Source organism: Scyliorhinus canicula, chromosome 6, assembly GCF_902713615.1.
Source record: "Scyliorhinus canicula chromosome 6, sScyCan1.1, whole genome shotgun sequence".
Classification (NCBI taxonomy): Eukaryota; Metazoa; Chordata; class Chondrichthyes; order Carcharhiniformes; family Scyliorhinidae; genus Scyliorhinus; species Scyliorhinus canicula.
The window spans coordinates 184,255,828-184,283,362 of NC_052151.1; the positions used below are offsets into that span (position 1 = coordinate 184,255,828).

The window sequence follows — 27,535 nt, forward strand, 5'->3', positions numbered from 1 at the left end:
CTCTGAGCCACAGCCGACACCGCTGCTGTGAATTACTTGTAGACGTCTACCAGGAACCCGTCTAGTCCTGGTCCTTTCCTGACTGCATGGAATTAATGCCTTCCATGATCTTTTCCAGCCCGAGCGGTGCTTCCAGTCCCTGTCTCCTGTCCACAACTGGTATATCCAGCCCATTGAGGAACTGTTTCATCCTCCAGTCCACCTCCAGGGGCTCTGAGGTGTACAGTCTCCGGTAAAAGTTTACAAAGGCCTCGTTCATCTCATTTGGGGCTGTGACCATCCTAATGCTCCCATCCTTTACCTTTGTTGTCTCTCTTGAGGCAGTCTGTTTCCTTAGCTGGTGTGCCAGCAGGCAGCTGGCTTTGTTACTTCCAATATGGAGTTGAACAGCTGCTGCCTAGCCGCCCTTTCCTTCCTATCCCTCAGCCTCAGTCAGACTTTCTCTCTCAAACATGTCTCTTGCAGGAAGGCTGCGTTCACCCTCAGGCTTTAAGATGGGCGAAGACTCTGTATCGTTTCACCGGTCCATTGAGACCCCTCGCATTCCAGGTGACCCACACCCTTCCCTCCTGTGGGGTAAGCAATGCTTATCTCATGGACATGTCCCTGCACGCCAGGTTTTCCCTGTGTTTGTGGGCCCTCCCAAGATGACCGCTGTCACCTTTCATTCTCTAGCCATCTCCACATGCGACCTGCTGTAACCAGCCTTCTACCCGTGTACTTCCTTACAACTCCTGTTTCCTTGCCTGTCGCCTTTTGTGCCCCCCCCCCCCGACCTTGCCAGGCGTTCCCTCCCAGGACGTTCTCTGCAACCCCCCCCCTCCCACTTTTACATCTGTACACCAGCTTCCCACTCTCCACTAGAACCGCATTTCCATTTTTACCTCCCTGTCAGATTCTCCCCCACATCCCCAAGTACAGATACCCCTCTTCCCCCCCCCCCCCCCCCCCCCCCCCCGAATCATTAAAGTCTACGTTTAGTTTGTTGTCTTTCATTGTTGTTTCCTGAGCTTGTTCTTCCAAATGAACTTGTTTGCCTCCGGGGAGTTAAAAGTAATGTTCCTTACCATCGGTCTGTGACCCATAGTCTGGTTGGGTACAGCATGCCAAACCACACCTTACTCTTGAACAGTGTGGTTTTGTCTCCATTAAATTCTGTTCGGTGCTTGGCCAGGCCCACTCCAATGTCTTGGTACAAGCGGGTGGTGTGTCCTTCCCACTTGCATGACCATGTTTCTTTCGCCCACTTCAGGATCTGCTCTTTTTCCTGGAATCTATGGAGCCTCACTATCATTGCCCATGGTGGGTTTGCCGAGGCTGACAGAGCGACCTGTGGGCCCTGTCCACCTCTGGGGGATTGGCGAAGCCTTCCTCACCGACCAGCTTTACGAGCATCGATGCTACATACTCTGTTGGGTTCCTCCCTTCTGTGCCCTCCAGTAGCCCGACGATCCCCAGGTTTTGCCGAAGGGACCTTGATGGGTCTCTGTGTATTTGGAACCCTGGATATGCGTTATCCCTTCTTAGTTCTCAAATAACAGAGATTCCAGACTGTACTTTTTGGCAAAGTTTATTTGTCAGCTTTTAGTGCTACTGGTAAGCTCAATTTCAGTACAACATGTTGGAAAGTTCCAATTAGCCCTGCAGCAAGCCAGTCAGATTGATTGTCTTTAGCAAATACAGTAGTTGAATTCAAAATACAACATTATATTTCTTGGTAATTTCTTCAAATCAAGATGCATAGTACAAAAACGACGGAGTGATTTAAAACAAAAGAAAATGGCAATTTTGAAAAGCAAGCAGAATAGGTTTCAGAAAATAGGTTAGAGTGATTCCGGAATGAGTTTTCTCATCCCGCCAGCTGATCTTTTAAGGAGATCACAATCTTAAAGCTTCACCCTCTTTACAGCTGTGATTGGCTTTAACTAATTTACAATTCACTCAATTCGGCCAAACTCTGTCAATTTAAGAGATAAATGATTTGGGGTAATTTTCCATAACATTGTCTGAGCGAAACACATTTCCCACCAGGACTTATCACCATGGACTGACTGTTCGTTACCATGGAAACGGAACTGGGACCTCATCCCGGTTCTCTAACACAAAGCGTCTTTCTGTTATTTGACCTTGCAGTCCCTAGCAGTTTGCATAACTTGCAAAATGTGAAAATTAAGTCTTGTCTGATCAATTCCCACCATTCAGCTTTTATCACTCTCATGGTTAATATGATTTAATTAATTATTCTTAATGATTTTTTCATTAAACCTTTTATCTATCTTATCTATAGCTAACTCAAAAGGTTGATTTCTATCAGACCTGTTTGCTTGGTCATTGACCTTTCCCTTCAGTACGTTCTGAGTTGTGACCAGTGTTGCCACCTCGGCTTCGAGTGAGGCGATCCGCTCTCCCTGGTCCGTGGCAGCTTTTTCAAGGTTCCGCATCATTGCCTCTTAGACCCCCAGTCTCCACTCCACTTTGACCATTGCCTCCTTTATGGGGGCCATCGTGGCCTCTACTGCTGACCCCACCGCCGCAATTAGGTCCTTTTTCATTGCGTCCCTGTGCCTCTGGAGTATTGTTGTGATGAACTCCATCAGGTTCTCCATCTTGGCCTGGGCCATGTTGGGGCCGCCATGGTGGGTTCTCGGCCGTCACGCGTGTCTCCCCGTTCAGAGGTCAAGATTTTCCTCTTGCTGCTCTTGTTGTTTTTGCGGCCTGATTTCTGGCTCGTCCGCATCCTGGTTGATACAGTGGTGGTAATTTAGGGAACTTTTTGCACTTTTTGTGCCTGTCTGGCCGGGTTGAAAGGTCTAATTCAAAGTTTCTAGGCAAGTGCCACCTTTCGTGTGACCATTCAGCTTATGGCCGCCACCGGAAGTCTGAATTTTGGAAGATCATAACCTGTCTCTGTAGCCACCTCTTTTAGATCCTAGTATACAGGTGATGGTGATTTAATTTCCTTCTTCCCTTTCACCTCTTGATTTTCAAATGTCTTTGAGAAGTTTTCTAAGTCTTCTGCAGTGAAGGCAGACCCAAAATACCTGTCCAGTGCTTTTGCCATTTTGATTTTCATTATGAATTCCCCAGGTTCGCACTCACATTTGTTATTCTTTTCTTTTTTAAGTATTTGTAGAAGCTCTTACTATCTGTTTTTATGCTGCTTGCTTTCTTTCATACTTTTCTTTCTCCCTCTTTTTTTTTAGTTCTTTGGTGTTTCTTAAAACCTGTCCAATCTACTGACCTACCACTAAACTTCACAAAATTTTACTGTGTTTCTTTCAATTTGATACTGTCCTTAAGTTCCTTATTGAGCCACGGATGATGCATCCTTCCCAAAGAGCATTTCTTTCTCACTGGGATAAATCTTTGCTGAGTGTTATTAACTCCTTAAAAGTCTGCCACTGTCTTCCCTTCTAATCTATTTGCCCAGTTCACTTTAGTCGACTATCCCTCAACGTCCTTATAAATTACCTTAATTTAGGTTTAAAACAATAGTCTTTAACCCACACCTCACCTTCAACCTGAATATGAAATTCTATAGTTTTTCTGATTGCTGTCACCTCGTGGTTCCTTTACCATGAGATTGTTGATTAATCCGATCTAATTGCACATTGCCAGGTGAGGAATAGCCTGCTCCATGGTTGGCCGTAGAAAGTACTATTCTAAGAAATTGTGCCACACTATGAACTAATTTTCCGTGCCACCCTTGTCAATCTGACCCGCCCAATCTGCATGAAGATTAAAGTCCCCCATGATTATTGCAAAAAAATAGAAAATGCTGGGTAAACTCAACAGGTGTGGCAGCATTCGTGGGGAGAGGTTGATTTAACGTTTCTACAAACAAAAAGGGGGTGGGGATCAGGATGGAGGGGAGTGGTTACAGTCTTTTGTTGTTTTTAGTTTCCTTGGCGTGCCCCAACAGAACTCCACCCCTCATCCACCTGTCCTTTGTTTTTCAGTTTTGCTTTCACTGACCGTTGGTACCTATTACCACATTCTGCTATCTTATCTTTATGCTGCTATTAGCACTTTTTTAGTCCTTAATACTACCATTAACATTCCCTTTGTCTTATGTCTATTACATATTTGTCAACCTCTCCTTAGCTTTGGTCTATCCCTGACCTATTCTGCCCCACTTTTTCCACTATCCTCTCCAACTACATACTTCATTACATTTCTATCCCTCTTCAGTCCTGTAGAAGGGCCATACAGACTCAAACCATTAGCTCTGTTTCTCCACAGATGCTGCCAGACCTGCTGAGTTTATTCAACATTTTCTGTTTTTATTTCAGTTTTCCAGCATCCGCACTATTTGGTTTTACATAATTATTTCAGTACCTTATACGGCCCATTTATTTCTCCCTTTATACTCTGTACTGCAGTATGACTAGTTAGGGGCCGATGAACTACTCCCACAAGTGGCCTATTAATGTCTCACAGATTTGTGTTTCTTGCACCCTCCATCCTGATTCTTGTCTTAGTCATTAAAACTGTCAAATGCAAATAATTTGACTTTTCTGGAGCCCAAAACCAATGGACTTTGTGGTAATGGCATGGATTTTAAGTAACGCACTGACCTTGCATCCAGATTTTCACCAGTTCCGCCAACTCCAGCACAAACACATCTTCCCCTCACTCTCCCTGTCAGTTAGCAGGATCCATTCTCTCTGGGATATCCTGGTCCACTCCTCCGTTACCCCAGACACCACGTCCTCTTCCCGTGGCACTTTCCCATGCAATCACAGAAGGTGCAACACCTGGCTCTTTACCTCCTCCCTGCTTATCATCCAAGGGCCAAAACACATTTTTCAGATGAAGCAAACTCGATGGGCTGAATGGCCTCCTTTGCACTGTATGTTCTATAATACATTGTCTCGTCTCCCCCCACCCCACCCCACTTGGGTCATCTGTTCCAGGTTCCTAGTTGCCCTTTGACTCACTGCTTATCTTTGTTCTGCCTATAATGCATTGTGATCTTTTAATGTGCCACTATCAGCACTCTTCTTAGTCATTATCGCCAATATTTACATTCTATTCTTATTGCCCATGACAATTTTGTAAATCTTCATCTATCGCTGCCCCCTATCCAGCCCCATTGCTACACAACCCTTCCCTTCACAACAGTATAAATCTCTTCCTGTTTCCAGTTTTCTCCAGCTTTGACAAAGAGTCATCCAGATTTGAAATGTTAGCTCCGTTCTCTCTCCACAGATGCTGTCAGACCTGCTGAGATTGCCCAGTATTTTGTTTCTGTTTCACATTCCAGCATCTGCAGTATCTTATTTTACCTTGCTGAGGCCTTCGTTTCTATACTGACAGCCTGCAGACCTCCAGGCGAGAACATGACTTTTCCCCCTGTGCCCAGTTGCCCAACACGGTATAAATAGGTTTGTTTTCCCCCCCCTCAGAGCAATGAGCTAGTTCATCCAATTTGAAAGAGAGATTTGCATATATCTGTAATCACGTTTTTAATGTACGAAACTAACCGAGGGTTCCAATTTGCATCCAGAAAGATCCCACAAACAGCAATGTGATAATGTCCAGATAATCTATTTTAGTGCTATTGTTTGAGGGATAAGAATAAACATTATCCACAATACTGAGGAGAATACACATGTTCTTTGAAATAGTGCCAGGTATCTATTACAACCACCTGAGAGGGAAGAGTGGGACCCAGTCTAATGCTGTCCTAAAGAAGGCATCATCGACAGTGCAGCTCTCTCTCTCTCTATCGTCTTGTGAGCACATTCATAGATTTCAATATGTCCCTGGAGTGTGACGCGAGCCCACAACCTCTGACTCCCACAGCTGATGAGAATAGTTCAAGCTGCTGTCTGCGCAAACCTACAAACTCCCCATGAAAAGGTTTAACTACCTCTTGAATAACACTGAAATCTTCGCCACCACTCCCTACTTGCAGACACTTTCAGACTTTCATTGTTCCTATTCGATGAACTACTCCCTTAGAGGAACAGGAATGAGCCATTTAGCCCCTCGAGGTTGCTCCACCATTCAGTCAGATTATGAGCAATTGTGAACTTGTTTACCAATTTGTGTCAATGCCCTCTTGCACTGCAGCCAAGGTTTAACCAGAATTAGTTTTCTGGTATATTTGTACATATTAACACAAGCATATGAAAGAACAAATAGAATCATAAATTGGTACAGCACGGAAGGAGGCCATTCAGCCCCTGGTGACCATGCTGGCTCTCTGCTAGTTTGCTGGCCTGTCCTTTTTCCAGTGCCCATTTATTCTCTTCTCGTTCAATTCCCCTAATGAAAAACATAATTTACTACATTGACGGCAGTGCATTCCAGGCCCTAATCACATGCTGTGTAAACAAACTTTTGCCTCGTGTCATCCTTGCTTCGTTTGCAAACGTCTTAAAGTAATGTCCTCTAGTTCTCGTCCCTTCTACCAGTGGAAAGTTTCTCCCCGTCTACCCTGTTTCGAGCCCTCATGACTTTGAACAGCCCATATTAACCTTCTCTATGGAGAACAACCTCGGCTTGTTCAATCTATCCTCTTTTGTGAAACGGCTCATTGCTGGAATAATTCTCGCAAACTTTTTCTGCATCCTCCTAAACCTTCACATGCTTCAAAAAGAGTGGTGACCAAAATTGAGCACAGTACTCCAGTTGAAGCCAAACCAGTGTTTTCGCAATGGTTCATCATAACTTCCTTCGTTTGTACTCCATACCTCTATTCATAAAGCCCAGAATTCTATATTCCTTTTTAACCACTTTTTCCCTCTGCCCTGCCAACTTCAACAATTTGTGCATATGCTCCCTCGGGTCTCTCTGTTCTTGCATCCCCTTTCGAATTTGTCCCCAGTAGATTATATTTCCTCTCCTTGTTCTTCCTACCAAAATGTATCACTTCACACAAATCTGTATTATATTTAATCTGCCACATGTCCACCTATTCGACCAGTTTGTTTGTGTCCTCTTGAGAAGTTTATCACTACCTGTTTTGTTATACTCTTGACGTAGCATAAGCTGCTTCCTTGATGTACACTCTGACAAAGGGAGGTTCAGACTTGGAGATAGCTTCAACACATTTTTTTTTAAAAAAATAATTTTTATTGAGAAATTTTGATTTTATACAACAATAATGCACCTTAGTAAAATACCGAAAATAACAATAATATTAACAATCATATACATTCACCTCATCCCCATGAACAACCCAGCATTTTAACAACAACGCAAATTAAAACACTATAAAGTTACAGAATAAACACTACAATAATGCCCCCCCCCCCCCCTCTACCCCCCGGGTTGCTGCTGCTATTGACCCAGTTACCTATCTCTGAGCCAGGAAGTCCAGAAAAGGCTGCCATCGTTTATAGAACCCTTGTATTGATCCTCTCAGGGCAAATTTGACCTTTTCCAATTTTATAAATCCCGCCATGTCACTGATCCAGGTCTCCACGCTTGGGGGCCTTGCATCCTTCCATTGTAACAGAATCCTTCGACGGGCTACTAGGGACGCAAAGGCCAGGACACCGGCCTCTTTCGCCTCCTGCACTCCCGGCTCCACCCCAACCCCAAAAATCGCGAGTCCCCACCCTGGTTTGACCCTGGATCCAACCACCCTCGACACCGTCCCCGCCACCCCCTTCCACCTTCCAGAATTCTTCCATTGCTGGGCATGCCCAGAACATATGGGCGTGGTTCGCAAGACTCCCCGAACACCTGGTGCACCTGTCCTCACCCCCGAAGAACCTACTCATCCTAGTCCCGGACATATGGGCCCGGTGCAGCACCTTAAATTGGATGAGACTAAGCCTCGCACATGAGGAGGAGGAGTTGACTCTCTCCACGGCCTCCGCCCAAGTCCCGTCCTCTATCTGCTCCCCGAGTTCCTCCTCCCATTTAGCCTTCAGCTCCCGCTTCAACACATTTATTAAACTGTTAACAAGTCTCCTACTTGGATTCGACTCTCCTGTTAATCCTGCTATAGCTACTCAGACTAACCAGTCTGCTACAATCCAGGTGGTAGGTGTGATGTGCTCAATCAACCCTATCTGTACTCACTAAGTGTCTCCACTGGAAAGAGGAAGATCATGTGTGCTGTGTTCTTGTATATGGGTTGGTGTAATGTCCCCCCTGTGGTAGTGTCACCTCTGTGTGTGTCTTGAATGCCCATTGGTCGTGTCCTATCTTATTGGCCGTTTGGTTGAATGTCTGTGTGTCATGTCTCTGGTGCTCCCTCCATTGTCTATCTAGTCTACTTGTATTTACATTAACCCCTTCTGTATTTACAGTGATGCATATCACCACACTACCCTCCCGACTGTTCATAATTTTTCAGGTTTTGCGTCGTCTTCAAAAGTTTAGACTCTCCCTGTACTCCAAAGTCACGGTCATTATTAAAGATCAAGAAAAACAGTACTCTTAGTACTGACCCTTGCGGAGCCCCACAAAATGCCCCCTTCCAGTCTGAAAGACAACTAAGTACCACCATACAAGCAAAATACTGCCAATGTTGCAATCAGAAACAAGTACAGAGGAAGCTGGAAAAACTCAGCCTCTATCAGGAGAGAAACTGCCCATCACCACTACTTTCTGTTCCCTTTCGCTCAGCCAACTTCATATCCAAGCTGCCCCTTTTAAATCGTGGGCTTCAACTTTCCTGATGAGCCTGTTATTTGGCATTTTATCAAACATGAATGAATCTGCAAAGCCACGTTAATTCTCTCAAATAACACTCATTTTCTGTAATTTTAGAAGTCTCAAATATCACAGAAGAAGCTGATAAAGAGCGGGAAAGAGAGAACGTTGAAGAGCTTTATGATTTTGTGCGGCATACACATCAGCAGGAAGCTCTGCACATTGAGAATGTTCAGCACCCCCTGCTTATCCCGACACTCAGACTGTATCAATGCCAGGCTGTCAGTTGGATGCTTCAGAGAGAGGAGTACAGTGCTGGCTGCTCCTCAAGCAGTAAGTTTGAACCGGAAGCCGGTGAACATAAGCCTTTTGCCTAAATGCCATTTTTGGACTGAAGGCACATCTCCTTCTGAGAGTGAAAATTATTTAGCTTTCCTATGGTAATTTTTACTGTTTTTCTAAACTTGATGGTTTGAAACGTATTTTAAAATGGACAAATTTTGACCATCATCCAGACTCGAAACGTTGGCTCCTTTTCTCTCCACAGTTGCTGTCAGACCTGCTGAGGTGGTCGAGCATTTTCTGTTTTTGTTTTAAAATTGGAAGTGTTGAGGTGGTTATACCATTTTGTCAGAGAGTTGAGGTGCTTCCTACTTGCCTATAGGTAATCTTGCAACCTAATGCCCTAACAGGTTAAGCTCTACTCACTAATCAAGCAGCAGGAAGGTATTGGTGCTCTGTGCTATGAAGCAGTATGATCTTTACCTGGCCAACCTCCAGCAGGGTCTCTCAGTACAGTTTGGGGGTCATCTGGCCCACCTGGTTTCACTTTCCTTAGTCTGATCCTGTCAACATAATTTTCTATTGTTTTTTCTCTCTCGTGTGCTTATCTATCTTTCCCTTAAATGCTGTTGACCTCAACTGGTCCATGAGGTAGCAAGTTCCACTCTCTGAATAAAGATGTTTCCTGGAATCACGATTGGATTGTCTTAAATTTATGGACTCGAGTGGAACAACATCTATGTCTACCATATCAAACCCCTTCAAAATTTCAAAGATCGTTACCATGTCACTTCTCTAACTTTAATTTCCTATAGAAAAGAACCAAGCCTGTTCTGTCTTTCCTTTTTTTAAATAAATTTAGATTGCCCGATTACTTTTTCCAATTAAGGGGCAATTTAGCGTGGCCAATCCACCTACTCTGCACAATTTTGGGTTGTGGGGGCGAAACCCACGCAGACACGGGGAGAATGTGCAAACTCCACACGGACAGTGACCCAGAGCCGGGATCGAACCTGGGACCACTAGGCCACTGTGCTGCCCTCTGTTCCGTCTTTCCTAATAACAGGACTGAGAAGTTATAACTATCATCCTTGTAAATCATTATTTGCATCACCTTCAAAGAGTGAATCCATGAAATGCCAAGTCTTTTGCTATTTGCAGTTATACAGATGTATATTTTTCCCCTGGTTACAAAACCATGTATCATTTATGGAGTAACAACGGAAAATATTGGAAGCATTCAGCAGATAGTGTTTGTGGGGAGGGAAACAGAATTGATGTTTCAGGCTCATGAGTTTTCATCAGAACAGGCCATGCAGACTCTGCCGACAATTGTTACAGTGGAGAAAGTAGTTTAGTCCCTTTGTCTGAATTAGGGTGATTGGCAACTTGTACTTAGGGATATGCTTGGTCTGGTACTCCGGTTTTGTAAATTTGGGACCCATGCACTCGAGTTCCCTCCTCCACGTCTCCCCAGTTGTGATGAATAAACCAGGGATGAGAAATTTTAATACCAGGAAAGGCTGCCACCGCCTAAAGAACCCTCGCACCGACCTTCTCAGGGTGAATTTCACCCTCTCCAACTTGATGAACCGCGCCATATCATTGATCCAGGCCTCCACGCTTGGGGGCCTCGCATCCTTCCACTGAAGTAAAATCCTACGCCGGGCTACTAGGGATGCAAAGGCTAGAACACCGCCTCCCGCAGCTCCCGGCTCCGCTGCTACCCCAAATATCGCGAGTCCCCAGCCTGGCTCAACCCTGGATCCTGCCACCCTCGACACTGTGCTTGCTACCCCCCTTTCAAAAGTCCCCCAATGCTGGGCATGCCCAGAACATATGGGCATGCTTCGCTGGGCTCCCCGAGCACCTAGCACACCTGTCTTCGCCCCCGAAGAACCTGCTCATCCTCGTCCCGGTCATATGAGCCCTATGTAGCAACTTGAACTGTATGGGCTAAGCCTCGCACAAGAAGAGGAGGAATTCACCCTTTCCAGGGCATCCACCCACGTCCCCTCCTCAACCTCCTCACCCAGCTCCTCTTCCCATTTACCCTTCAGCTCCTCCACGGGGGCCTCGTCTACCTCCTGCATTACGTGGTTTACGTCTGAAATCCTCCCTCCTCCAACCCACACCCCCGAGAGCACCCTGTCCCGTACCCCACGTGGGGGCAACAGAGGGAACCCCTCCACCTGCCGCCTGGCAAACGCCCTAACCTGCATGTACCTAAACATGTTTCCCGGGGGAGCCCAAACTTCCCCTCTAACTCACCCAGGCTCGCGAACCTCCTATCCACAAACAGGTCCCTCAACCTCCTAATACCTACCCTGTGCCAGCCCAGAAACCCGCCATCGATGCTCCCTGGAACAAACCGGTGGTTCCCCCGTATCGGGGACTCCATCGAGCCCCCCACCTCCCCCCTATGCCGTCTCCATTGCCCCCAAATTTTGAGGGTAGCCACCACCACCGGGCTCGTGGTATACCTCGTTGGAGGGAGCGGCAACGGTGCTGTTACCAGCGCCTCCAGGCTCGCGTCCACACAGGACGCCATCTCCATCCTCTTCCATGCTGCCCCTTCCCCGTCCATTACCCACTTACGTACCATCGCTGAATTGGCAGCCCAATAGTACCCACAGAGGTTGGGCAGCGCCAGCCCCCCCCCCCCCCCCCCTATCCCTGCCCCGCTCCAAAAACACCCTTCTCACCCTCGGAGTTCCATGCGCCCATACAAATCCCGTAATACTCCTGTTAACTCTCCTAAAAAAGGCCTTCGGGATATGGATGGGAAGGCACTGGAACAGGAACCAAAACCTTGGGAGCACTGTCATCTTGACGGACTGCACCCTACCCCCAGCGACAGCGGTAACATATCCCACCTTTTAAACTCCTCCTCCATTTGCTCCACCACCCTTGTGAGGTTAAGCTTGTGCAGGGCCTCCTAGCCACCTGGACCCCCAAGTACCTAAAGCTCCTCCCTGCCTGCTTCAGTGGGAGCCTACCAGTCCCCTCTTCCTGATCCCCCGGGTGCACAACGAACAGCTCGCTCTTACCCAGGTTGAGCTTATACCCAGAAAAGCCCCCAAATTCGCTGAGAATCCTCATCACCGCCGGCATTCCCCCCACTGGATCCGCCACATACAGCAACAGGCCGTCCACATAAAGTGACACTCGATGCTCCTCCCCACCCCGCACCAGGCCGCTCCAGTTCCCTGACTCCCTCAACGCCCTGGCCAGGGGCTCAATTGCCAATGCAAAGAGCAAGGGGGACACCCCTGTCTCGTCCCCCGGTGCAGCCGAAAGTACTCCGACCTCCTATTCGTGGCTATACTCACCATTGGGGCCTCATAAAGCAGCCTCACCCAACGGACAAACCCCTCCCCAAACCCAAACCTTTCAAACACCTCCCACAGATACCCCCACTCAACCCTATCAAAGGCCTTCTCCGCCTCCCCTTCCACAGCCGGCATCATTATAACATTCAGAAGCCTTCGTATGTTGGTATTCAACTGCCTTCCCTTTACAAACCCTGTCTGGTTCTCGTGAATGACCCCCGGCACACAATCCTCTATCCTTGTAGCTAAAGTCTTTGCCAACAGCTTGGCATCTACATTTAGCAGCGAGATCGGCCTATATGACCCGCACTGCAGGGGGTCCTTGTCCCGCTTAAGGATCAAGGAACTCAGCGCCCGTGACATAGTTGGGGGCAAAGCCCACCCCTCCCTTGCCTCGTTAAAGGTCCGAACCAATAGGGGGCCCAACAGGTCCGCATACATTTTATAAAATTCGGCCGGAAATCCATCTGGTCCCGGCGCCTTCCCCGACTGCATGTTCCCTATCCCTTTAACCAGCTCCTCCAGCTTAATCGGCGCCCCCAGTCCCTCCACCTGCCCCGCCTCCACCTTCGGAAATCGCAGCTTGTCCAAGAAGCCCTCCCCCCCCCCCACCACCGGGAGTAGAAATTTTAATATTTAATAACCTTTATTGTCACAAGTAGGCTTACATTAACACTGCAATGAAGTTACTGTAAAAAGCCCTTAGTCGCCACATTCCGGCGCCTGTTCGGGTACACAGAGGGAGAATTCAGAATGTCCAATTCGCCTAATGACACGTCTTTCGGGACTGTGGGAGGAAACCGGAGCACCCGGAGGAAACCCACGCAGACACGGGGAGGACATGCAGACTCCGCACAGACAGTGACCCAAACGGGAATCGAACCTGGGACCCTGGAAATGGGAAGCAACAGTGCTAACCACTGTGCTACCATGTTGCCCACATTCTGAAGTTTTAAAAAATAAATTTAGAGTACCCAATTAATTGTTTTTCAATTAAGGGGCAATTTAGCATGGCCAATCCACCTACCCTGCACATCTTTGGGTTGTGAGGGCGAAACCTACGCAAACACGGGTAGAATGTGCAAACTCCACACGGACAGTGGCCCAGAGCCGGGATCGAACCTGGGACCTCGGCGCCGTGAAGCAGCAGGGCTAACCGACTGCGCCACCGTGCTGCCCCACATTCTGAAGTTTGGTGGATTTCTGACATAAACATATTGGAAATCTGCCATTTCAAATATAAATTCCAACCTTGGGGACTGGTATGAACTTAAAAAAGAAATCAATTCTGCTGTCAGTCAGTGTCAGCAGCATTATCTGATCCAAGCAGATAGTCTTGGTGCTCTGCTCATGAAACTGCATGGGTGTGCCCGGGAATCCAATCCAGCAGCAACCGTAAATCTTCAATGTCCCTCGTGATATTAGGAACCAGGCTGCCAAAACTTGGTTAGCTTCTGTTGACTGGCAGTTATTACCGTCTCCTTCTGTGCTGCATTCAAGGTGTGACTGGCACCAACATGTGTGCACACCAGAGATTCACATCCTGCAAGGTGTCAGGAGTATCGGGGTATGTTACACATCAATCCAGACACTATATGGGAAGGTTGAAAGTGTGGATTTTTAGTTGCAAGAATAGAAGTGAGATATCATTTACACTTACTGCCCACATAAACTGCAGTTGGAGGGCAGCTGATCCATCCTTTGTATTTCTTCACCTTTATTCTTTACCATTCAGCTCCACCATAATGTTCAATGTAATGATGCAGTTAAAAAAATTACAATTGTTTCCTTGCAGAAGATTCCCTCCACTTGTTATGGAAAGAAATCACCACAAAGGATGAGAAGAAATTATATTACAACCTGTACACTGGCTGGTGGGTATATTTTAATATCTGGAGCACATTTTGGTGCTAAAACCAAATTTGTAGGCCTCAGCGTGCTGGCAGTTGGGGTCAGGATTCAGAGTCCTTTTATGGTGGGTCTGATTACTATAACAAAGAAATCAGAGGTAGCAGTACATCCTCATCCAAGGTCCAATCGCCTTGTTCCCCAACTTTAGACTTCAGATCAGATTCCACCTTGTCTTGGTTCTTTATGTTACCAACAGCGTTGCTGTTTCTTGCTTCCCTCCTGTGTCTCATTTACTGTCCCTACTGTCTAGTCGCTCGGGAATCCAGTCCCTATCCAGAGGCTTCTAGTCGCTCAGGAATCCAGTCCCGATCCAGAGGCTTCTAGTCGCTCGGGAATCCAGTCCCTATCCAGAGACTTGAGAACATCATCTAGGTCGACCATCCCCCACTGCTGCACTGAGGGATGTTGTACTGTCAGAGGTGCTGCCTTTCAAGTGAGATTTTAATCCCAAAACCCTGACTGCCCTGTGGAGTGCACATAAAATACCCTGAGGCGCTAATTTGAAGATGAGCATGGAGTTCAACCCAGTGCCCTGGTCACCATGGATCCCTCAACCGCCATCACAAGAACAGATTATCTACTTCTTGTCTCCTGGTTTTTTGTGGGACCTGGCTGTGTGGAAATCGGCTGCTGAATTTCCCTTTTTAAAAAATAAATTTAGAGTATTTAATTCTTTTTTTTTTCCAATTAAGGGGCAATTTAGCGTGGCCAATCCACCTAATCTGCACATCTTTGGGTTGTGGGGGTGAAACCCACGCAGACACCGGGAGAATGTGAAAACTCCACACAGACAGTGACCCAGGGCCGGGATTTGAACCCGGGCCCCCAGCGCCACGAGGCAGCAGTGCTAATTACTGCACCACCCTGCTGTTAAATTTCCTACGTTGCAGTAGTGACGATACTTCAAAAACGTACTTCACTTGGGGATGTCCGCAGGGGCACGAAAGGGGCTAGAAATGTTATAAAAACACATTGCTGTCAGACTGCAACTATGTAAGGAGTGATGCAGTTAATGTTTCAGGTTGGTGACCTTTCACCAGAACTGGAACAAAATAGAACCGTAACAGGTTTTAAACAGATGCAGAGGGGAGGAAAGAATAAAAGTGAAGATCTGTGAGAGGGTGGGTGGCAAGAGAGATTAAATACCGAATGGAGGATGGCGCAGGGCAAAAGGGGGCTGTAAAGGGACAAGTAAAGCCTCTCTCTCCTCCTGGGTTCTCGGATCTTCTGACACTCCAAATATTGCCAATTCTGGGCTCGGAGTCACCCTCCCTTCCAGGGCCTCTGACATGACATCTGAAAATCCCGGCCAAAATCCCCTCAACTTCAGACATGCCCAGATACTTGGTTCTCAGGACTCCACCCACACGTCCTCCACCTCCTCACAAAACCTACTCATTCGAGCCACAGTCATCTGAGCCCTGTGAACCACCTTGAACTGGATCAGGCTAAGCTTGGCACATGACGAGGATGCATTGACTCTCCTCAGGGCCTTCTCCCGTAACCCAACTTTCAACTCCCCTCCCAGCTGTTCCTCCCACTTCCTCTTCACCTCCTGGGGGTTGGGATCCCTTCCCAGACCATCAGTTCCTTATATATTTTGAGCCCCCCCCCCCCTCCCTGCTTTTGACATCACCTTATCCTGTAGCCCCCGTAGTGGGAGGTGAGAGAAGCTCCGGACAAAGTCCTGTACCTGCAGTTACTGGAACCCGTCCCCACCTGGCAACTCAAACTCCTCCTCTAGGTCCTCCAAGCTCGGGAAAGCCCTCAGTGATGAAGTGATCCCCAAATCTCTCAACCCCTGCCCACTGCCACCTCCTGAAGTCCCGGTCCAGCCTCCCCGGAGCGAACCAGTGATTATCACAAATCGGTGACCACACTGACGCCCCCTCCATTCTCATGTGCTGCTTCCATTGCCCCCACACTTTCTCAAGACTGCCACTACCACTGGGTTTGTGGAGTACCCCGCCGACAAGAACGGCAGAGGTGCCATTAACAAAGCCTTCAGACTCGTGCCTTTGGAAGATGCCGCCTCCACTCACACCCGCACCGACCCCTCCCCCACTACCCGTTTCCTAATTGGAAGGGCCAAGCCCCCCTCCCCGTGCCCTCACTCAAGAAGACCTTATTCACCCTTGGGGCTTTCCCGCCCCATATAAAACCCAAGATTGCCGCATTCATCTATCTAAAAAATGCCTTGGGAATGAAGATTGGAAGACACTGAAACATGAACAGCAATCTCGGGAGGGCAATTTTCACAATCTGTACAATCTCCCAGCCAATGACAGCGGGAGCACGTCGCACCTTTGGAAGTCCCCTTTCATTTGCTCAATCAACCTGCCCAAATTTAGTTTATGGAGCTGACCCCTGTCCCTTGCCACTTAAATCCCCAGATACCTAAAACTCCCTCCCTCCACTTTGAGCGGCATCTCCCTCAGTCTCCTATCCTGCCCCCTTGCCTGGATCGCAAAACCTCACTCTTGCCCATATACAGTTTGTAACCTGAGAACTGGCCAAATTCCTCCAGTATCCCCATATTTCCTGCAATTTCCTCCTACAGGTCTGTTATATAAATGAGCAAATCGTCTGCAGAGAGCGAGACCCTATGTTCCACCCCCCCCCCCCCCCCCCCCCCCCCCCCCCCCCCCCCCCCCCCTCACTATCCCCCGCCAAATGTTCGATGCTCTCCGCACCATTGCCAAAGGCTCTATGGCCAGGGCGAACAGTAGTGGGGAGAGTGGACACTCCAGACATCCCGATACAGACTAAGATATTCTGATCGAACCCGGTTTGTCCTTCCATTTGCCACGGGTGCCTGAGATAACAATCGGATCCAATCCACAAATCCCTGCCCAAACCTAAACCTTCCCAGGACATCCCACAAATAGTTCCACTCCACCCGATCAAAGGCCTTTTCTGCACCCATAGCCACCACCACCTCGACCTTGCGCCCTTCTGCAGGCATCATTATTATATTTAGGAGCCGCCTAATGTTGGACGCCAGGGGTCGTCCCTTAACAAATCCCGTCTGGTCCTCCCCTATTACCCCCTGGTACACAATCCTCTATACTTGTGGTCAAGATCTTTAGCAGCAATTTTGCATCCACATTTAGCAGGGAGATTTGACTATACGACCCACAGCTCTCCAGATCCTTATCCCGCTTCAAAATAAGGGAGATTCTACGATAAAGGGGATGCCTGCGATAACGTTGGGGGGAGCACTGCCAGGGGGGGAGCACTCATTAAAAGCCTTTACCAGGAGCGGCCCCAACAGCCCGGAAAACATTTTATAAAACTCCACCATGTATCCGTCTGGTCCCACCTATAACCTCCCCAAGTCCAATTGAGGCTTCCAAATCCTCCACCAACTTCTCATCTATCCTCGGGAACTCCAGCCCCCCTCCTCCCCAGCTGCGGGTCCAACCCGCAGAAGTGAGAGCAGATGAGAGTGACCCCTAGTTTATGGAGCTGCTGTCCAGAAGACCCCGGAAAAAAGCGATCCAGTTGGTTGAGGCGAGTGACAAGCAGACAACGCACGCCAGATCAGCTTTCACTCTCCCCACCAAACTAGAAATGTTGTACCTGCGGAGCCGCGCCCCCCCCCCTCCCAGACAACCTGCACCCCCAGGTACCTAAAGTGAGTCCCTGCCCTACGGAATGGCAACCCCCATAGTAAACAAAACTTAATACCCTCCTTGTGTAGTGCTGACTTGACCGTATTAAAGCTTGCCCTCTTTGCGACCACTGCTCCAGGTCCTGGTACCTGAATCTCGACGCCTTCCCAAGTGTATCGCCTCGTTTGCCTGGCCCACCTCCTGATGCGTTCCTTGTCCAGGAACCGATGCAATTGCACCACCATCGCCCTTGGCAGCTCGCCCCCCCCTTTGAGGTTTGTGCATCAGTGCCCTGTGGGCCCGATCCACCTCCAACGGCCTGTCTAACGCACCTTCCCCAAGCAGCTTCTCCATCACCTTCCCCACATACGCACCTGCATCCGATCCTTTGATTCCCTCCGGCAGACCCACAATCCAGATGTTCTGCCTCCGAGAACGGTTCTCCAGGTCCTCCACTTTCTCCAGCTGTTGCTTCTGCTGGTCATGCAGCAGCCCAATCTCTGCTGCCATCGAGGTGGACTGGTCTTCCTGCTCCCCCGCCAGCTCCTCCAACCTCTAGATCGCCTGTCCCTGGGCTGCCAGTCTCGTCTCCACGCGGTCAACCACCGCCTTGATTGAGTCCACCGACCGAGCCAAGTCCTCCGCACTTTCCTTCTGCTGTTGGGTGAACTTCTCATTCGGGAAGCTCACCAACTGGTCCATCGACCACTGAGCCGGTGGGGCCATACCCTGCACATCCGCCATCTCCGCGTGTGTTGTCTGCTTCTCACTCGCCTCAACCAACTGGATCGCTTTTATCCGGGGACTTCTGGACAGCAGCTCCATAAACTAGGGGTCACTCTCATCTGCTTTCACTTCTGCACCTTTTTCCTACAAAATTTCTGCGACAAACCGGCGTAAAGGCCACACAAAGACCACCATGAGCGAGAGCTGCCAAATGTGCGACCACTCACTCCGTGGCCGCCACCAGAAGTCCTGGTCACCTCTGCTACTGCCCCTTCTCTTTATTTCATGTCTTCTTTATTTTGTGTCTTTTTTTCTTTGGAATAATAGGGTAAGAACTGACTATGAGGAGGTACATATGACCGGAATGTCTGATTAAATTAAACAGTGAGCCTCTTGTTCTATCTACCGCACCCAACAATGTAATCCTAGAATGCTGGGTGCAGCCGGAAATATCTGGTCCTCGGGGAGTTTCCGGACTAAATGGTGTTACATTCCGAGTGTTTTAAAGGAGCAAGCTTTAGTTACATAGAGTTCCACCTTAGCAATAAAATGATCTGTTGTGCATGACATGGTCTGTAGCATCAGCAGCTTATTATGCTATGATTTCTGTATGAATGTAGAATTTCTGTATTGCTTGACCTGCTAGTTCTGTGCTCTCAATCTGTTTTTAGCTTTATTCGTGAGCGCCCTCTGCAAAGTGCTGATTGGCCTGGGGGAGTCCTTGCGGATGAGATGGGTCTGGGGAAAACTGTGGAAATGCTGGCACTCATTCTGACCCACATACGCCAAGACGTGAAGCAAGACATGCTGTTGCTCCCGGAGGTATAGTCCACCATTTGAGCGCACTGTTTAGCTGGATTCTAGAGTTGCCAATCCTGCAGGACTGCCCTGGAGTCTTCGGAAATTAAACAAATTAAATGCTGTGAGCAAACACAGCAGAAAGATCATAGGGGGCATTAAAAACAATTGTATTTTTAAAACATTTTTTGGGATGCTTTTCATAATTAGTTGCAAAAGTATTTGCCTTCGGGTCAGTAGGGAGACTTTTGTCTGGGTGGAATATTTGGCGGAGGGATATTATCCAATGAAATCTCCAGACATCGAGTTGGTAACCCTGCTGGATGCTAATTTATCCACTGTGGTTATGCTTAAAAGACAAATTCCATGGGAACTGGTGATATCAGAAAATAGCACACTAGGAAAAAACCTGAAAGGAACTTTACTGCGGAGTAAGACTCTTAGCAGGGTGATGGTACAGATACAGAGATCCTAAATGGTGGGCCTGTTGATAGAACAGACCCAGGCAAATGAGATTCTGGATTTTATACATTGTGACAATTCATTTAAAACAGGGAAGTAATGCTGAATTTGTTGTACAATGATTAGGTCACTGTTGCTGTACTGCCTGTACTTCTGGCATCCCACTATTGGAAGGATATTTGAACCACGGAAAGTTGACAGTAGAGATTGACTGGAATTATACCAGATTCAAGTTGTATAATGTCTTTTCCTGCTTGTCCCCCTGTTTGAACCTGTGATGTCTGAGATCTGCATTGTCAAGTACTGTAGAGATGACACAAAGATAGGTAGGGTAGTAAGATGTGAAGAGGACACCAGGAGGCTACAAAGCAATATAGGTAAGTTTAAGTGATTGGTCAAAGACCTGGCAAATGGAATATAATTGTGCAAATGTGAAATTGCCTATTTTGTGAAAAAAAAAGAAGCATATTATCTGAATGGTGAGAGGTTGCAGAGCTCTGAGATGCAGAGTGATCTAGGGGTCCTAGTGCATGAATCGCAAAGGGCTAGTATGCAGATTCAGCAAGTCGTTAGGAAAGCTAGTAAAACGTTATAATTTATTGCAGGGCAGCATGTGGCGCAGTTGTTAGCACTGGGACTGCGACGCTGAGGACCTGGGTTCAAATCCCAGCCCTGGATCACTGTCCATGTGGAGTTTGCACATTCTCTCCATGTCTGCGTGGGTTTCACCCCCACAATCTAAAGATGTGCTGGTTAGGTGGATTGGTCACGCTAAATTGCCCTTTAATTGGAAAAGAAAAAGAATAGGCTACTCAATTTATTTTTAAAATAATAATAATTTATTGCGAGAGCAATTGAATATAAGAGTAGGGAAGGAATGCTTCAGCTGTTGCGGGTAGCACTGCTGCCTCACATCGCCAGGGACCCGGGTTCAATTCCAACCCCTGGTGATTGTGTGGAGTTTGTACCTTCTTCTCGTGTCTGTTTGTGTTTGCTCCAGGTGCTCCGGTTTCCTCCCACAGACTAAAGAAGTGCGGGTTAGGTGGCCATGCTAAATTGCCCCTTATTGTCTAGGGATATGCAGGTTAGGTTATGGGGATCGTGCGGGGTGGACACTCGTAAATGGACAGAGGACGGGGTGGACACTCTTAAATGGGTAGAGTGCTCATTCAAAAGGTCGGTGCAATTCGATGGGCTGAACAGCCTCCTTCCACACTGTAGGAATTCTATGATTCAGGGTATTGATGAGACCACATCTGGACCACAGTATCGGTCTCCTTATTTAAGAAAGAATAAATATTTGTGCCTACTGTTCTGTAGAAGTGGATTTCATTTGGAACTTCGCTGATAGGGTTAATATAACAGTTCTGAAAAGCTCTGTGAAAGAGATGTCAACAGGTCAAGGGATGAAATAAAGGGAGTGTGTCTGACCGGCATCTGTAAAAGCAAAGATGTCAGAAGGTTATGGGATGGAATATAGGGAGTGTGACTTTGGTACTAATTAATGTTCTGACCCACATCTGTGAAAGCAGAGAGGTCAAAAAGGCAAAGAATGGAATGAATGGGAACCGTTACTTTATTGCAGAGATAACGTAATTAAGCTCGTTTGACCAGTTGGAACAAATAAACATTGAAATGTAAAAGGAAGGGCCTTGGAATGAGATAAGCCAGATGGCCATGGGATACAAAAACCTTTGTATTAATATTGATAGTGACTTGTGCTAATGATTATGTCAAAAATAACCTCCCGACCTCGAAGAATAATTCCATATATGTACATGTTCTGGATCCTTGCCAAATCATAGGTGTATCTAGGAATTTAAGGGGACCACCCCTAAGCTGTAAGATGTATAAAGATACCGTCCTTATTCTGGGATTTTGGCACTTCTCGAAGGTGGTTACCCGACTGCTTAGAGATTTGTCCCGGCCGTAAATAAACGAATATTCGTTACTGACGTGTTCGAGTGTTTTACTTCTGGACTGACGATCAGATACGTGAAAGCGCAATTCACATTTGGTGGCCCGTACGGGGATCTCCAGAGGGGTCTGCGCAACTAACCGCCGTAATTGGCTGAGCTCGTTCAAAGTAGAGGACGAATTTGGCCCCCAACGTGAGTAAAAATTTGTTTTCCACCTTGGTATTCGCCTACTACCAGTTTGATCGTTGCTCAGCCTTGCCGTTGGTTTGTCGAGAAGCCTCTGCGAGATCCAGGTCAGTCCAGCGAACCCGTTTTAAAGAGGGTAAGTGAGTGAACCCTGTGGTTATCGTCTCTAGGGGCAGCCTGGGACTGCCGCCGTGATTCCAGGCAGCGTTCGCTGGAGTTACGGGCGGGGTTGCCAGGACTGCTAGGGGCAGCCTGAGGAGCCGCCGTGATTCCAGGCAGCGTTCGCTGGAGTTACGGGCGGGGTTCTCAGGATTGCTAGGGGACGGTTAACGGGCTGTGGGCAGCCTGGGACTGCCGCCGTGATTCCAGGCAGCGTTCGCTGGAGTTACGGGCGGGGTTGCCAGGACTGCTAGGGGCAGCCTGAGGAGCCGCCGTGATTCCAGGCAGCGTTCGCTGGAGTTACGGGCGGGGTTCTCAGGATTGTTAGGGGACGGTTAACGGGCTGTGGGCAGCCTGGGACTGCCGCCGTGATTCCAGGCAGCGTTCGCTGGAGTTACGGGCGGGGTTGCCAGGACTGCTAGGGGCAGCCTGAGGAGCCGCCGTGATTCCAGGCAGCGTTCGCTGGAGTTACGGGCGGGGTTCTCAGGACTGCTAGGGGACGATTCCGGGCTGTGGGCTCCGGACGGGACTGCCGCCGTGATTCCAGGCAGCGTTCTCTGGAAGTTACGGGCGGGGTTCTCGGAGCCTATCCCCCGGTGTAACCCATACCTTCACTGAAGAATTTTACCTACTTACCCCTTAATAGCATTGGTGTCCTGGGTCCTGTGTTATTAAGGAAGTGAAGTAAGCTAATAACCACTTAAAATCTGGTCTTCTTGAGTTGTATTAGCTGTTTAAACTCGGCTGCTTTCCTTGTCTTTCTCCAGCAGGCTGTGTCTCTCTCTCTCTCTCTCTCTCTCTCTCTCTCTCTCTCTCTCTCTCTCTCCTGTTGCTGTTGCAGAGTGCTGCTGCTTCTGCTCCCTGGGTTTATATTCTCTTTCGAAGAGTTATTAAGTTTTAATGACTGTATTGTATATGGGCTTGTTTCACTTTGATAGTTTAAAAGTATCTTTGATGTAAACATCTTACTACAACTAATTATTCATTTTGGGCATATCGTCTCCTCTCAGATCTGATTTTAAAAAATGCTTTCTGTTTCAATAGTTAACTTTTATTTCTGTGGTTTCAAATCGTTTAATTTTCCAATTGTCCCCAGTTCATAACTTTGCCTTTGATTTTGACTTAAATGATGTTTCTCGTAGCCAGGTCATCTCCAATTTTCTTTAAATTAACTTGATGTTCGTAGAATTTTACCCCTGAAATTGACACTAAATTCGACTGAGCATCTTCCATTCTTTCCAGCTGTTTACTAAGAGAGTTTATTTCAATTAAGGTGTGAAACTTTGCCCGTAGCTGTATGCTAAAATTTAACTTGGTTGTGACTTGAAAGACTTGCCTGTTTTAAACATTCGTCACTTAATGCAATTGAAACTCTCATCCATGCTTTTTCAGATGCTTTCTGAGATAGTTACATTCCATGAAGGTGTGAGCCATTGTTTCTGCTGAGACCTGATTGTGAGCAAGAATCTGCATTTTATAACCCTGCTCTTTGCAGCTGCTATTAACCTTTTGTGGGATCTTTCCCTGTACCCTCTCAAACCAGATATTGCCAGACTTTCATGTTTCAAATGACACATTTTTCTGTATTATCAAGAACCCACCGCAAAGAAATTAATTGCCTTGTGGAGGGAATACTGTCAGTTAATGAAAGATGCATCTATACTGGCTAGCTGGCAGGCAAATGCCTCAAAATTGGGTATTGGCCTCACCAAAGGGGGAATTGTTAAAACAGTAGAGGTCTTAAAAAGGGAATGTAAAGAATATAAGAAACGTAAGAATGCTAATCCTACCCTGGCGCCGGTCAGCAATGCGAAGCAAGGTTGGGAGGAGGGGGACGATGGGGATGAGGAACATCTGTTCAATTGCGGGGGACGTCAGAAGCCCCCACAGCCCCCACAGCCCCCACAGCCTCCACAGCCTCCACAGCCCCCACAGCCCCCACAGCCTCCACAGCCCCCACAGCCACCTCCGCCACCGCCCCTGGAATGTGATCAGTATTATGAGTAACTCAGTATGTTCAGAACTACATTGGTCTCAGAATAAACAGATAAAGAATTTGTGCTGGGCAGTTTCGAAACTGCTGCGTTGAAATTGACACTGCATGGCTCCGCAGGGTCCTAGTGCCCGCTGATCACAAACAGTCACTAGCAGAACCGCCTCAAGGAGGCACTCCTCCAGGCCCCTGCCCTTGGTCGACCCTTATCTGATCGCCCTTTTCAGCTCTATTGCACAGTCCTTGCCGACTGCGCCACAGCTGTCCTGACCCAACGCCGCGGCGACCGCTGTCGCCCGGTTGCATACTACTCCTCTAAACTCGATCCGGTAGCCCTTGGCTATCCTATCTGTACCCAAATTCTTGCAGCTATCTACAACAGCCTGCAATCGGCTGCTAATATTACCCTCCAACAAGATATCACTGTCTATAGTTCCCATTCTGTTACGGCCCTTTTGGGACAGCTACAGACTCAGCATCTCACGATGGCTCGTCAGAACAAATATGAGATTGCTCTCCTTAATAACCCGAAGATCCAGTTTGCCCACTGCACCACTATCAACCCTGCTGACTTTTTGACGCATCCTCCCACAGACTTGCTCGACCCAACTCATGACTGTCTGCAATTGTTGCAGGAAGTCTCCTCGGTTCGAGACGACCTCTCCGATATACCCCTCCCAAGTGCAGATTGTTCCTTTTTCACCGATGGAAGTTCTTCCGTCGGCGAAAGGGGGGATAGACAATCTGGCTATGCAATCATCGATCAAGACGGTGATGGAAAAACAGAGGATTTCTAACCTCCGCTGGTACACCCATCTCACACCAGCAGTTAGTAACACAGTTATTGCAGGCCCTTATGCTCCCAGACAAGATAGCGGTGATAAAATGCGCAGCGCATACAAAAGGCACGGGACTGGTGGAAACGGGCAACAGGAGAGCGGACGAGAAGGCAAAAGAAATTTCTAAATCTGGCAAACTAATGGTGCCTAGAATGATGAGGCAGACTAAAACCCCCTCGGGAAAGTCCCCCTCTGAAAAACCTATGCCAACCATTGCTGACATAATCCAAATGCAGGAGGACGCTCCTGCAACTGCTGTAAATATGTGGAAAAACTTAGGATGTATATATGATATCGAAAATAAGCTGTGGGTCACCCCGGTAGGACAAACATGTATGACCGATGCATTAGCAGCCTGGGTGACCGAATGTGTACACTTTGCAACTCACTGTGGAGCTCGTGCCACAGGGGACATATTGTTAAAAAGCTGGTGGCACCCACGACTGCAAGAAATGGCCCAACAAATTAGCAGTCGGTGCCTAATCTGTCAACAGCACAACCCCGGTAAGGCCGTCCCCTGTGATCCTGGCACAACCCCCTTACCTGAGGGTCCATTTGAGACCCTACAAATGGATTACATTGAGTTGGAAAGATGTCAATGCTATAAATATGTGTTAGTCATTGTGGACACTTTTAGCAAATGGATCGAGGCCTACCCGACTACGGATAACAAGGCCTCGACAGTAGTTAAGGTGTTAATGCGAGAAATTGTTCCGCGATTTGGAATTCCAGCCCGGCTGAGCTCTGACAATGGTCCCCACTTCATAGGTCAAATCAATAAGGAATTCTGTGCTCTGCTTGGAATAAAGCAACAGTTTCATTGTGCCTACAGACCACAAGCCGCTGGAGTGGTGGAAAGGGCTAATCAGACTCTAAAGACTAAACTCGCTAAACTACAAGCAGACACTGGGGCCACTTGGCTCAAACTCCTGCCTTTAGCACTCTTCCAGCTACGTGCCACCCCCGCAGGAAAAACTCGCCTAAGCCCAGCGGAAATACTATATGGCAGACCCTTTCGAACGCCTTGGGACAGCAGTGTTCCACGGAATGTTCAATTCCATTACATGACTACCGAGATGGCTAATTATATATTAACACTAACTAGAATTTTGAAAGGATTACACTCCCGAGTTCGTGCCACCCAGGAAGAAGTCCCATCCATTACTCATGACGTCTCCATCAACCCTGGGATTATGTCCTAATTCGAAATTGGACACGTAAAGGTTTGGAACCTCGATGGGAGGGTCCCCTACAGGTTCTACTCACTACCCCCACTGCAGTCAAAGTGGAGGGCCGGAACGCATGGGTACATATGCACCATTGTAAGTTAATTAAGTATCCATGATGTTCTAAACCTTTCCTTTAAGTCCTAGGAACACGAGTACCAGGATGAGGCCCCTCTTCGCTGTCACAATACTCGCCACCCTGCTCTCTCTCGCTGCATCCGAAGGAAGGAGATGCCTGTACGGAAGCCGACACCCACCCATGTGCCGGGAAGGGACCCCACGATGTGGAACAACGACAGATCTCCGATGGATCACCACCGCTATCAAAACCTGCCCAACCACCGTTCCTCCCGACGACCAGAAGCGCCGATTCCTGATTACGTACATGGTTCTAATGTACGATCGCCGCACATGCAGGTGGAACCACCGGTGCATTGATAAGGACAGGGTACAAATTTTACCATCAAGGACTACTCACCCCTACTCGCCTTCCAGAAGGAAGCGGGCAACGCACCATGTAACGGCAAATTCTTTTCTGTTTATGTCCTATGTCTATGCTAAGAAAGTGGGTGTCTCCTCTTGCTGGGTATGTACACAGGTCCCGACCCATGCCCATGGAGGCGTTCCCTTGATATCTGTTCCTTTCTCGATCGAACAGACGGCTGAATGGGTTATATTCCAGACAGTTCAGAGAATATCACGCGTCTGGTAACCCATATCAGAGATGGAGTACAGCGCTTGCGACTCGCCGGTCAGGCTGACTGGTGGAGCTGGATGTGGTCCAATTCTTGGGCCACTTACCTATTCCATGGGCTCATTATCTTCGTTACCATCTGTTTGTTGCTCTGTATCATAGCTACTGGTGTGAAATGCCTATCTAACCGTTTGGGTGCCACTGCATTACCACAGATGCTTCAGAGATCCGCCCTAGACGAAAAAGAAAAACTGGTTCCACCTACCCCTGACCTATATGAGGAAGTGGCATCCTGCCGGAGCCTAGTAGAGGAGGAGTACCTCCGCCTCGCTCTCATTTCCATCTAAAGTATCCTGAGTGTTATGTGATCAAGGAATGATCAAAGGGGGGAATGTAGAAGTGGATTTCATTTGGAACTTCGCTGATAGGGTTAATATAACAGTTCTGAAAAGCTCTGTGAAAGAGATGTCAACAGGTCAAGGGATGAAATAAAGGGAGTGTGTCTGACCGGCATCTGTGAAAGCAAAGATGTCAGAAGGTTATGGGATGGAATATAGGGAGTGTGACTTTGGTACTAATTAATGTTCTGACCCACATCTGTGAAAGCAGAGAGGTCAAAAAGGCAAAGAATGGAATGAATGGGAACCGTTACTTTATTGCAGAGATAACGTAATTAAGCTCGTTTGACCAGTTGGAACAAATAAACATTGAAATGTAAAAGGAAGGGCCTTGGAATGAGATAAGCCAGATGGCCATGGGATACAAAAACCTTTGTATT

General features: G+C 47.8%; 1 protein-coding gene across 2 annotated transcripts in view; it reads left to right on the top strand.

Annotated features, from left to right (window-relative positions):
• The window catches only part of shprh (SNF2 histone linker PHD RING helicase), a 137,870-nt gene that overhangs the window by 15,523 nt on the left and 94,812 nt on the right, over positions 1-27,535 (top strand). For both annotated transcript variants that reach the window (XM_038800625.1, XM_038800626.1), the window contains exons 5-7: positions 8,734-8,949; positions 14,026-14,104; positions 19,153-19,303. In XM_038800625.1, the coding sequence (XP_038656553.1) occupies positions 8,734-8,949; positions 14,026-14,104; positions 19,153-19,303 (446 nt within the window). The remainder of the gene's footprint in view (positions 1-8,733; positions 8,950-14,025; positions 14,105-19,152; positions 19,304-27,535) is intronic.